This window comes from Pelodiscus sinensis, chromosome 25 (assembly GCF_052426305.1).
Source record: "Pelodiscus sinensis isolate ZL-2025 chromosome 25, ASM5242630v1, whole genome shotgun sequence".
NCBI classification, from domain to species: domain Eukaryota; kingdom Metazoa; phylum Chordata; order Testudines; family Trionychidae; genus Pelodiscus; species Pelodiscus sinensis.
The window spans coordinates 21,024,677-21,038,398 of NC_143076.1; the positions used below are offsets into that span (position 1 = coordinate 21,024,677).

At 43.3% G+C, this 13,722-nt stretch overlaps 1 protein-coding gene across 1 annotated transcript in view; it reads left to right on the forward strand.

Annotated features, from left to right (window-relative positions):
• The window catches only part of KMT2A (lysine methyltransferase 2A), a 99,751-nt gene that overhangs the window by 68,205 nt on the left and 17,824 nt on the right, over positions 1–13,722 (forward strand). Inside the window, 2 exon segments of the mRNA XM_075909540.2 lie at positions 1,196–5,504; positions 8,390–8,467. Coding sequence (XP_075765655.2) covers positions 1,196–5,504; positions 8,390–8,467 — 4,387 coding nt within the window.

The following is a 13,722-nucleotide window of genomic DNA, read 5'->3' on the forward strand; positions in this document are numbered from 1 at the left end:
TTAAAAAGCGTTTGTGGAACGTACAGAAGGAAAACATGGCTGCCTCTAGGGCAGGAATCTTTCTAAAATTGTTTCCCAGTTTTAGATTAATTCCTAACACATCTATTCAAGAAAAATATACTCTCTAAAAAGAGATCAAATATTGGTTAGCCAAAAAAAAGAGAGGGGGGGGGGGTCTACATGAAGAGGATGGTTAGCATTCTTAGGCCATGTTTCTACTTGCCTGTGCCAGAGATCGATCGTCTGGTGTTAAGACTCACTAAATCAATCGCTGAGGGTGGCTCCAGTTGGCACTAGTATTCCTCACAGTCATAAGGAGTAAGGGAAGCATACCGGGAGGGTTTGTGCCCATTGACCTCCCTCTGTGAAGATTGTGCCAAGTTCGGCTTAAGGTAAGCAGACTCCAGCTACATATTTTACGTAGCTGGAGCTGTGACCTTAACCCAACCTTCCAGATCTAGTGTAGCCCTGGCCTTGGAGGAAGGAATGTTGCCTAATGATTTTGGAGCAGGAGATTGGAATTCAAATTCTCCAAAGTTTTATTTTTAATTTTGCCACCTAGACCAAAGTCACTTCACCATTTCTCCATGCCTCACTCTTTCTCCTCTCTACAATGGTTAGAATGTTGTCCTTTACCATGTTGAGGAGTAAAGTTTATAAAAGCACTGAAATCCTTTGGATGAAATGGAGAAAAGTGCAGTTTTAGTCAGAGAAGATATATTTACTGAGTTTTTTCCAAAGTGTGCTGAAACCTACAATTAAGCATCATTTCAAATTTACTTTTAAAGACAAGATACTAATCCTCTTCAGTTATTATCCTGAAGCTAGTGTGCTCTGACATTCTATTAACGTGTAATGTTGCCAGAAGTGAGCGTTAGCACTTAAAATGAACTTTTCTGAGTTAACTTGAATTATTTTGTTTAACTTTCGTGATGTCTTTGTAAGTCAGACTGAAGTTTGGAATTTCTTAATATGCAACTTCTTAATATGCAAAGCTGACAATATTGGATGATTACGGAGGGGTCTGATTTTGGGGGAATATGTATCTTCAGCCTTATTTCATTTTTGTTTTGATAGTGTTTCTAAAATGTTTTGCTGAATTTCTTAGGTATGTGCATCTTTTGTGTAATTAAATAGCATGTATGTGAAACCCATATTGTTTCACTATATTTTTTTTCCTGTTTTTCCTCTTCAGGAAGTCCTACACCAGTGACCCATGAGATAGTGACAGTGGGAGATCCTTTATTATCCTCTGGACTTAGAAGCATTGGCTCTAGAAGACACAGTACATCCTCCTTGTCACAACAGCAGTCAAAACTCCGAATGATTTTTCCCACAAGAGCAGGGAGCACTTACTCCAGGCACACTGTGCCTGGAGTATCTAGTAGTGGATCCTCCTCAGAGCATGAATCGAGCTCAAAAAATAAAGACTGTTTCAAAGAATCAGTCAATTTAAATGCACCAAGTGCTTTAGTTCAAAATAGCCCTAACTCTTCAAGCTCTCAGAGAACGGTAGCTACAAGTGGAAGTAAAATGTGTCATTTAGGTGGATCTCAGTCTTCAGAAATAAAACAGTCTACCAGTTCGCAGGTAATGTCCAAAAGCACATCTTCAAAGGGAGAGAAGACAAAATTGTTGAGTTCAAAGGACTCAGAATCTTCAGCTCATACCTTTTCCTCATCGGGGAATGCTAAAATGTCCTCCCAAAAGCTTAGTACATCAGGCATGGAATTGAACGTCAATAAAAAGGGAAGTTTTCAAGAACCTTCTGCACAACTTTCTTCCAAAGATACAATGTCCTTTCCATCTTTACATCAGAGAGGTTCAAGGAAAGATAGAGACCTACATATGGACCTCATGCAAGCAGAAAAGATCCCTTCTGTTGAAGAGACAGATACAAAGAATGTAAAGCCTGGTGGAATAAGTAGCAGATCTGCAGCAAGTGAGCATGTGGTTTCTGCTTGCAGAGATAGACGACCGAAAGGAAAAAAATTATCAAAAGATGCTTTCAAAGAGAAACATTCCATAAAAATTTTTACAGACTCTAGTCAAGTGGCAACCAGTGATGAAGGAAGTGTAAAACCAGAATTCATCAATCAGGTTTTGGCAACTGAGCAGATGAGTCAGAGGTTGTGTAGTAATGTTTCTGCTGAGAAATCTGGGGATAAGTCTCCTACACAAGGAGCATCTAAAGCTCCATTGGTACAAGTTGAAGTGCCCTCCAAGGAAGTTCAAGCTCCTAGAAAACGCACTGTTAAAGTAACTCTGACGCCACTCAAGATGGAAAGTGAAAGCCAATCTAAAGATGCGCAGAAAGAAAGCGATGCCGAATCACAGAGTAAAGATGGAGAACCAGCTGCTTTAACAGATCTGTCTTCAACTTCTGAAAGCCAAGGAGATAGTTCTGTTGTCCAGGGAAATCCAAGTGATACTTCTACCCAGGAATCTCAAAATAATTCTTATCCAAATCTGCCTGTTCAAGATAGAAATTTGATGCTTCAGGATGGAACTAAAACTCAAGAAGATGGTTCCTACAAGCGGAGGTATCCCAGGCGAAGTGCTCGAGCCAGATCTAACATGTTCTTTGGATTAACTCCTTTGTATGGTGTGAGATCTTATGGAGAGGAAGACATTCCATTCTACAGCAACTCAACTGGGAAGAAGCGAGGAAAGAGATCTGCAGAAGGACAAGTAGATGGCGCAGATGACTTAAGTACTTCAGATGAAGATGACTTGTACTACTACAATTTCACTAGAACAGTGGTTTCCTCAAGTACAGAAGAGAGGCTTGGATCCCATAATTTATTCAAGGAGGAAGAGCAGTGCAGTCTTCCAAAAATCTCTCAGCTAGATGGTGTGGATGATGGAACAGAAAGCGATACAAGTGTCACAGCCACAACAAGAAAAGTAAATCAGGTGACCAAAAGAAGTGGCAAAGAAAATGGCACAGAAAACTTAAAGCTTGATCGTTCTGAAGAAGCTGGAGAGAAAGTACAGGTCACCAAGAGCTCTACTGGCCATAAAACTGACCCTAAGATTGATAATTGCCATGCTGTAAGCAGAGTCAAAACACAGGGTCAGGATTCCTTGGAAGCCCAGCTGAGTTCCTTGGAAACAGGCCGTAGAGTTCACTCTAGCACGCCCTCAGATAAGAACTTACTGGATACTTTTAATACGGAACTGCTAAAATCAGACTCTGACAATAACAACAGTGATGACTGTGGAAACATTCTCCCTTCAGACATCATGGACTTTGTACTAAAGAATACTCCATCAATGCAGGCTTTAGGAGAAAGCCCAGAGTCCTCTTCATCGGAACTTCTAACACTGGGGGAAGGACTAGGTCTTGATAGTAATCGTGGCAAGGACATGGGTTTGTTTGAAGTATTTTCTCAACAGCTGCCCACTGCTGAACCAGTGGACAGTAGCGTTTCTTCCTCTATTTCAGCAGAGGAGCAGTTTGAGCTGCCTTTAGAACTTCCATCAGATCTCTCTGTTCTAACAACTCGCAGTCCCACTGTGCCCAGCCAAAACCGCAACAGGCTGGCTGTGATTTCAGAGTCTGCCCTCACATCTCCTGGAGAAAGATCTATGCTGGCTTTACCTTCCACGGAATCTGGAGAAAAGAGGGTTACAGTTACAGAAAAATCTGCCTCTGGTGAAGGGGATGCAACTCTTTTAAGCCCAGGGGTAGACCCAAGCCCAGAAGGACACATGACTCCTGATCATTTCATACAAGGTCACATAGATGCAGAGCACATAGCCAGTCCCTCTTGTGCCCCTGTAGAGCAAGGACATGGCACAAACCAGGATTTAACTAGGAACAGCGGCACTCCTGGGCTCCAAGTGCCAGTATCTCCTACTGTTCCTCTCCAAAACCAAAAGTATGTTCCAAACTCCACTGACAGTCCTGGCCCGTCTCAGATTTCTAATGCTGCAGTACAGACAACCCCGCCCCACCTAAAACCAGCCACTGAAAAGCTGTTGGTAGTCAATCAGAATATGCAGCCTCTGTATGTACTCCAGACTCTTCCCAATGGGGTTACACAAAAAATACAGCTGACTCCTTCTGGTAGTTCTGCACAGAGTGTGATGGAGACCAGCCCTTCAGTGCTAGGGCCCATGGGAAATGCACTTACACTGACTACAGAAATAAATCCAAGCCTGCCCTCATCGCCACCTTTATTCCCCCCTGCTAGCAAAGGACTGTTGCCTATTTCCCATCACCAGCATTTGCATACCTTTCCCACCGCCACTCAGAGTGGCTTCCCACCAAATATTGGCAGTCCTGCATCAGGTCTCCTTATTGGTGTACAGCCACCTCCAGATCCTCAGCTTTTAGTATCTGAAGCAAGCCAGAGGGCAGACCTTGGCACTACAGTTACCACGCCAACCTCTGGCCTTGGGAAGAAAAGGCCAATATCCCGACTGCACTCACGAAAGAATAAAAAGCTAGCTCCTTCTGGAACCCCTTCTGCTGTAGCCCCTACTGATATGGTTCCCAACATGACTTTGATTAATTTTGCTCCCTCCCAACTTTCCAATAGCTCATTAGATTTGGGGACCCTTGGAAATTCAACATCCCATAGAACTGTTCCCAATATCATAAAAAGGTCCAAATCTGGAGTCATGTATTTTGAGCAAGCATCTTTGTTGCCCCAAGGAGTGGGAGCAGCCCCTACAGCAGCAGTTGGCACTTCACCCAGTATCATTGGATCAGATGCTGGCCACCTCACGGCAGGGCCAGTGTCAGGATTGGCATCAAGTTCACCAGTGCTGAATGTAGTATCCATGCAAGCCTCAGCAGCACCAACCACTGGGGGGTCCGTCCCTGGCCATGTTTTGGGGCAGGGTTCTGTAACTTTAACTAGCCCTGGGTTGTTGGGAGATCTTGGCTCAATTAGCAATCTCTTGATCAAAGCCAGTCAGCAAAGTCTTGGTCTCCAGGAACAACACATGACTTTGCCACCAGGTTCTAGTATGTTTTCACAGCTGGGGACGTCTCAAACTCCAGCCACAGCAGCAATGACAGCTGCATCAAGCATATGCGTACTGCCTTCAGCACAGACCATGGGAATGGCAGTTGCTCAGTCATCCACTGATCCAGAAGGTCCTTATCAGCTTCAGCATATGACACAACTTTTAGCCATCAAAAATGCTTCTTCCCAGCTGGATCTTGGCACTACATCAGCACCTCAGTTGTCAAGCTTTCCACAACTAGTGGACATTCCTAACAACACAGGGCTTGAGCAAAGCAAGGTTTCCTCCTCAGTAATGCATGCCAGTTCAGCTTCGCCTGGAGGCTCCCCGTCATCTGGCCAACAGTCTGCAAGTAGCTCAGTGCTCGGTCCCACAAAAATAAAGCCAAAAATCAAACGAGTTCAACCATCTTTAGACAAAGGGAATGGAAAGAAGCATAAAACTTCGCATATATGGACCAGTTCCCCTGACATACACATTCCGGACAGAGGGACCAGTGCTGTATCCCAGGTCTCAGCTGCAGGGTAAGAGAAACGTGTTTGCTCTTGCATATTCTTGAGGTTTTGTTACAGCTGTAAAAAAAATTGGTTCTTGTTGCACCGGTCCCCACATCACATTTCCTTTTCATGTTCTCAGAGAGAATCCTGTAGTAGCAAATTCTAGAGTAGCACATTTCTAAAGATATCAGCACAGTCTTTGCTTTCATTCATGGCTGACAACTCTAAGGGCATGTCTACACTACAGGTTATTTTGAAATAAGCTATTTCAAAATAATTAGTTCGAAATAGCTTATTTCGAAATAAAGCGCCTACACACACAATGCATTTTGAAATAGCGTTTTTCTATTTTGAAATAGCACATCCACACTGAGTGGATCTTGAAGTGCATTTAAGGCTGGTTGGCACCAGTTCCGGCAAGGCATCAGGTCAGAAGTTGCCTTGTGGACAGGCCGGTCAGCAGGGCGCACTGGGAAGGGCTGGAGGCCCCGTATTTTGAAATAAGTGTCTACACAGTGCTGATTTTGAAAAAGCAATTTTGAAATTGGCACTATTTCTTGTGGAATGAGGTTTACCAATTTTGAAATAAGCCCTTCGCATTTTGAATTAATTTCAAAATAACGGAATGGCTGTGTAGATGCTAGGAAAATTATTTCGAAATAACTGTTGTTATTTCTAAATAACTTTGCTGTGTAGACATACCCTGACAGATTCTTGGTAATCCATTTATTTTCAGGAAGCAAAGTAGTTTGCTCACTTAGTACCTCTAGCTGTGCTATAATTTAGTTGGTGACTAGCTATCATGTTGATAGATGCTTTGGATCTATCCATTTATACTTTTTATCTTAAAATCTGGCAGCATTTGGCTTGATTAGAACTTGGCTTGGAACTCTGCAAGGAAAACGTGGTGGTTATAGGAATGTTTATGGTTTGAGGAAGTTACATTCTTCCAAGTCAGTACCAAGCACCTGCTCTAGTATAGTGGGGCTGACAGATTTGCTGGGCCTTTGGGTAAGGCAAGGGGGGCAGCAGGTTAAAGGGGCTGTGGCTAGCTTCCCCTAGGCAGCTGTCACTGCTACTAGGAACATACCACACAGGGCTCCAGCAGCAATTTAAAGGGCCTAGAGCACTGCTGCAGTAGTGTGGTCGGAAGCCCCAGGCCCTTTTGAATCACTAGGTCATGGGACAGTTGCTCCCTTTGTCCCTCTGCCCCTCCTACCTGCTCTGGTCTGTGCCTATGGAAGTATGAGAAACTTAAATCTGAGCCTTTAACCACTTGTTGTCATGTGAAGATCCCATGGTACTTTTTGCAAAACCGTTAGTCCTGACATCCTCACCAAGTGTCTAATAGCATTATTACAAAAGCTTCAGAGGGGTAGCTGAGTTAGTCTGTAACTGGAAAAACTTAAACAACAAATAGTCTAGCAGCACCTTAAAGACTAACAAAACATGTAGATGGTATCATGCGCTTTCGTGGGTACAACCCACTTCTTTGATCTGAAGACGTGGGTTGTGCCCACGAAAGCTCATGATACCATTTACATGTTTTGTTAGTCTTTAAGGTGCTGCTAGACTATGGATTATTACAATCTCCCTTCCCCTATTCACCTGCTATTTCAAGGGGTTATGGGATTTTTCACACCCTAATTGTTGTGTGGTGTTGCTCTGTGCTGGGAAACAGAAGTTATATTTCACCTTTAGAAGTGGCTATATGTTAGTGGTTGGTTAAGTGGTCTCCCTAGGTATAGTTTGTAAATAGGTTTTGAATTTCTTCTACCCTATATTGTTCCCTCTTGTTTTTTTAGTGCCATGTTGGTACAATTTTAAAATGTTACTGGAGTAGAATGCTCTGTTAAATCTTGTTAATAGCATGTTAATGGTGCTGAGATTTAAGAGTCATAGAACCTTGGATAGATGTCTTTTTGGTTGTTTAAAGGGTTAAGGCTGTATGTCAGTTAATGTTAGTAATCACACCCTGCCACCGAGTTCTCTTTTTCCTTTGGAAAGAGGAATCACAAGCTATTGGGAATGTTTGTAGAATTAGAACTATTTTAAAGAACCCTTTACTACTTGGTATCTTCTCTCTGTGAAAGTATGTAGTCACTATCAAGTCAACTCACATTCTTCTTAGGTTCCTTCTTGGCCTACAGTTATATAATCTGTTATTATTTTGATAAGCTAAAGAAACTGTACGCCAGTTTCTTTCCAGTCTCTGAGTTGAAGAAGCATTTGTCTTTGCAATTTTACTTGAGGTACAGATCAGTAGGGAGAACGAGGACTGTGGCCTTAGCTGCTGAATATGGCGCTTAGCTTTTTTGTTCAGAAAGTCCCCAAGTATCTTCTCTGTATGACATTGTCAGCAGTCTGTTTGATAAAGAATTTGGCTAAGGGCAAACCAGCAATCCACAGCAGTTCCTGGAGGTCAAGGGCCTGCCCAAAAGTACCTTTTACTCTGGTTAGTAGGGTCATATGACTCAGTTCTACAGTGCCTTCGTTTTTTAACACAGTGCTATAAGTGTGTGTTGAAAAGCAATTGATTCACAATCTTTTAGACATAATTGGTCTCCTGTTTGTAAATATTTAAGATATTTTTGCCAGCATGCCATCCTTAATGGAGTGACTCCATGGCTACATTCGTATGGTTATGTAAAAACATCCTTGTAAGCTTCTGCTAGTACTCTGTCCCTTTTGAAGTGCAAGTCTTGAGTCTAACCTAAAGCACTAACCAATGTGATTTACTCTCTGCCCTCTGCCTTCACAGTAGTAGTATTTGTTTCTCTTTTTGTTGTTTGTTGAAATGCTGAATCATTTGCGGCAGTTCCCACTTAGATCCATTATTTCTGATCAAGTCTAAGTTACAATAAATTCCTATTTATCCAGTCTTTTCAGTTATCTCAAATCTTCTCTCTCAGGACTCCTACAGCAAAGGCAGATGTTCAAGATTCAAGTGTAGATCAGCTACCACAAAAGCAATCTGGGCAGCCTTCAGGGTAAGTATTAAAACAAACCTTTCTTATCAGGTTTGTCCAGTTTGTATTCAGTACTTTATAAACAGAATAAAACTGTTTTTTCTTCCTTGTATTTGTTGTTGTAAATTAAACTACCCTGGTAGTTTTCAGTGTGGAATACATATCACTTGTTAGCCACAATATTAAAGCCTTAACTCCGAGCATATGCGGCAATGATAAATGTCACAGAAATGAATGTCAGTATACGAGAATATTTTCATTTTCAGTTCAAATTAGCTGATTTTTGAATACCTGATTCAGGAGTAAATGCTTAGAAGTAGTTGCCTACTTGTGTGGCATTTAAATTGTTTATAATTTTCTAGGGCAACTTGAGCTACATCATTGTGTAGCTTAAGTCAAAACAGCTTAATTCGGCTTTCGGTGCTGTCTACACCGCAGGAAGTAGAAGGAAAACACTCTTCCTTTGACTTCCCTTACTCCTCGTAAAATGTGGGTTACGGGAGTCGGAATAAGAAGTCCTCCAGCTCGCCATTATTTCAAAATTATGGCTTGCAGTGTAGACATGCTCTTTCTTATTTTGGAATAACGTCATTTATTCTGAAATAATGCTTCTGTGTAGACATAGCCTGCGTTGTCTCATGCCTGCTTGGTGATGTAGCTTCATCACTCAGTGCTTGAGGGCTTGATCCAGAATTGCCAATCAGCTGTCTTCTCTCTTCCGGCTCTGCCCAAAGTTTTTAGCTCTCCCTCAGAAAGCATACCATCACTTCTGCATGGTGACATGTGCTTGCCCCACCATGCCATATCCTCTGTTTCTTCCTCCTTTTGCCAAAATGCCAACACTTGGTATAGATTGTTTTTCTGAGTTGGATGTGTGCTAAGCCTCCGCTGGAATAAAGATAATGGACAGATGTTTTGAGTGCACCAAGGAGCTCATTTACTTGAATGAGTTGTTAAGTTGATACCATTTCTGCCCAGGATCCCCAGAAGGTGCAGACAAGTTCTCTCTGAATACACTGAAAACATTTGGAGATGCACAGTGGTATTATGAAGCAGGGGATGTATCCCAGGAAGTCTTAGTGTTACAGCCAAATGAAACCGTGCCAGTCTGGATACAGGACATTACAGCTCCGCTGCTCCCCCAAGCATGAGTTAGATGCCTGCAAGTCACCAGGGCCGGATGAAATGCATCCTAGAATACTCAAATAGCTGATAGAGGAGATATCTGAGCCTCAAGCTATCATCTTTGGAAAATCATGGGAGACAGGAGAGATTCCAGAAGACTGGAAAAGGGCCAGTATAGTGCCCATTTATAAAAAGGGAAATAACAACAACCCAGGAAGCTACAGACCAGTTAGTTTAACTTCTGTGCCAGGAAAGATAATGGAGCAAGTAATTAAGGAAATCATCTGCAAACACTTGGAAGGTGGCAAAGTGACAGGGAACAGCCAGCATGGATTTGTAAAGAACAAATCATGTCAAACCAATCTAATAGCTTTCTTTGATAGGACGACGAGTCTTGTGGATAAGGGAGCAGTGGTGGACATGGTATACCTGGACTTTAGTAACGTGTTTGATACGGTCTTGCATGATAGTCTTTTCAATAAACTAGGCACATACAACTTAGATGGGGCTACTATAAGGTGGGTGCATAACTGGCTGGATAACCATACTCAGAGAGTAGTTATTAATGGTTCACAATCCTGCTGGAAAGGAGTAACAAGTGGGGTTCCGCTGGGGTCTGTTTTGGGACTGGCTCTGTTCAATGTCTGCATCAACGATATAGATATTGGCATAGAAAGTATGCTTATTAAGTTTGCAGGTGATACCAGCTGGGAGAAGTTGTGACTGCTCTGGAGGATAGGGTCAAAATTCAAAATGATCTGGACAAATTGGAGAAATGGTCTGAGGTAAACAGGATGAAGTTTAATAAAGACAAATGCAAAGTGCTCCACTTAGGAAGGAACAATCAGTTTCACACATACAGAATGGGAAGTGACTGTCTAGGAAGGAGTATGGCAGAAAGGGATCTAGGGGTTATAGTGGGCCACCAGCTGAATATGAGTCAGCAGTGTGATGCTGGGGCAAAAAAAGCAAACATGATTCTGGGATGCGTTAACAGGTGTGTTGTGAGCAAGACACCAGAAGTCATTCTTCCGCTCTACTCTGCACTGAGGTTAGGCCTCAGTGGGAGTATTGTATCCAGTTCTGGGCACTGCATTTCAAGAAAGATGCAGAGAAAATTGGAGTAGGTCCAGAGAAGAGCAACAAGAATAATTAAAGGTCTAGAGAACATGACATATGAAGGAAGGCTGAAAGAATTGGGTTTGTTTAATTTAGAAAAGAGAAGATTGAGGGAGGACATGATAGCCGTTTTCAGGTATCTAAAAGGATGTCATAAGGAGGCGGGAGAAAACGTGTTCATCTTGGCCTCTGAGAATAAAACAAGAAGCAATGGGCTTAAACTGCAGCAAGAGAGGTTTAGGTTGGACATTAGGAAGAACTTCCTTCCTGTCAGGGTGGTCAAACACTGGAATAAATTGCCCAGGGAGGTTGTCTAATCCCCATCTCTGGAGATATTTAAGAGTAGGTTAGATAAATGTCTATCAGGGATGGTCTAGACAGTATTTGGTCCTGCCATGAGGGCAGGGGACTGGACTCGATGACCTCTCGAGGTCCCTTCCAGTCTTAGTATTCTATGATTCTATGAGTGTTGAAAAATCCAATCTTGATTTAAAAATTCTCAGTGATGGAGAATTCACTACGACCCTGGCTAAGTTGTTCCAGTTGTTAATTACGGCCACTGTAAAAATGTACACCTTGTTTCCAGATTGAATTTGTCTACTTCCAGCCCTTGGCTCATGTTATACCTTTCTCTCCTAGACAGCCCGTTATTAAGTATTTGTTCCCCCATGTGGATATTTATGGACTGTGATCGTCACTCCTTAACCTTGCCTTTGTTCAGCTAAACAGATTGAACACCTAGAATATCACCGTAAGGCATTGTGAGGTTTGCGACAGAACTGCTGCCCCAGCTGTCCTATGGATGGGAAGGTCCCTCGTATTGATATTTCTCTGCAGCCTAGGGGATTCCCTGGGGATCCTCATGTGGGGTGGTAGCAAGGATCAGACTCTCTGCACTCACCATGACAGTTGGGAGCCAGAGCAACCAAGCAAGGTTGGAGCCTTTCCCTTTCCCCCCTGCAGCGATGGGAAGAGAAGCAACCTAGCTACAGCCCAGTGCACTCTGCTCTCCCGAGTGACACAGGTCACACTTCCTGCCACCATGATGAATTAGCATGGTCTGGTTGGGAGATGGATGCGGAGTGTAGCAGGCTACTGAGTTGCTCCCCTGCCTGCAGCTCCCACTGCTGTAGTGAGTACGGGGGGAGGGGCAACCCCTGCTGCTACCCTATGCAGGCCCCCTGGCAACCTGCTAGGTGTCATCCCTCGGGGGGGGGGGGGGCACTTGGGGAAAAGTATGCAAGGGGGCAGGAGGGGATGGAGCAGGTTTGGAAAGAGGTGGGTTGAGGCGGGGCTTGGGGAAAGGGGTGGAGTTACGGTGGGGCCTGGACCACCCTGGTTCTTGAATCCAGTCCAGGCCAATGAGGTGTTGTGCTACTGCCTGTACCACAACTGTGGGTGACTCTCAGCGCTTTGCTGTTTTACCTTGCAACTGGGGTCGCTCACAAATGGCATACGAGCATGCAGGCCACTAATACATTTGTATATAACTGCAACCCTGATCCAGCCATCTATTAGCAGAATTGCAGTCACATCCTGGCTTCGACCAGTCTTTGGTATTACTTGCAAGGTGACCCTCATCACTTCTAGTCCCAAATTTCAGAATGTGTTTTGCACTGTCCAACTCGCTCCTGCACATAGTAGAGATCCGTGGACTCTGTAAAGGGTCAGTATTCAATGATCAGCTGCCGTAATTTAGCGAATATAACCTGCTGGTTATATTTGTTTTTACAAACCCCGCACCATCCTCCTCCCCCGCCCCAGCCCCCGCGGGCTATAGACGTGCACGGGTTATGTAGGTTTTTTTTTTTTACAGAAATGGCAGAGGATCCCTCCCCCTCCCCCGCCCTTCACTACCTTTGCCGGGCTGGGTACAGAACAACGCGGGGAAACTTACAGGGGCCGCAGCAGCAGGAAACGCTCCGGAGCCGGGGCAGAGACATCCCCAGCAGAGGCAGGAAGCTCCCAGCCCGGGCTGACAAAGGGAAGGAGCTCTGAGCAAGTTGGCGGCCAGCAGCAGCGGCGGGAGTCTGCAGGCTATACAGGAGTTTTTTTAATACAGAAAGGAAGACAATGAGGACTGTTCCTTGAGGAAAGCAGCATATTTTAATTTAGTAATAGAAGACTGTTATGTTCCAATTCATTAAAATTAATTAAAAGACATAATACATTAAAACACATTTTAAAACATTACTTTATTGTGCAACTAGTAAAAGAATAACACTGTAAAAAAGAAAGGCTTCACATTCTCATTCACTCTGATCTCTAGAATCAGCACCAGCAACATACTCCTCAGCATCTGAGTTGTCAAAGCCATCAGAACTCTCATCATAGTCAGTGTCTTGAAAAACATCCATAATATCCATAGCCAGGGCGAGATCAGCTTCTGTGACATTTGAGGTTTGTGTTTCTGAATCAGAATCACTATCGCACTCCCAGTCGGAGCTTGAAGAGTAATAGAAATGTAGCCGTGTTAGTCTGGGGTAGCTGAAGCAAAATGCAGGACAATGTAGCACTTTAAAGACTAACAAGATGGTTTATTAGATGATGAGCTTTCGTGGGCCAGACCCACTTCCTCAGATCAAATAGTGGAAGAAAATAGTCACAACCATATATACCAAAGGATACAATTAAAAAAAATGAACACATATGAAAAGGACAAATCACATTTCAGAACAGGAGAGAGATGGGGGGGGAGGAAGGAAGGTAAGTGTCTGTGAATTGATGATATTAGAGGTGGGGAGAGTGGGATGTCTGTGAGCTAATGGTATTAGAGGTGATAATTGGGGAAGCTATCTTGGTAATGGGTAAGATAGTTTGAGCGTTTGTTCACTCCTTCTCGGAGAGTGTCAAATTTTAACATGAATGACAGTTCAGAGGATTCCCTTTCAAGTGCAGATGTAAAAGGTCTTTGTAGCAGAATGCAGGTGGTTAAGTCATTGAGAGAGTGTCCTTTCTGGTTAAAATGGCAAGAAACTGTTTTTTCTTTGTGATCTTGTCTGATATCTGTTTTGTGGGCATTAATCCTTTGG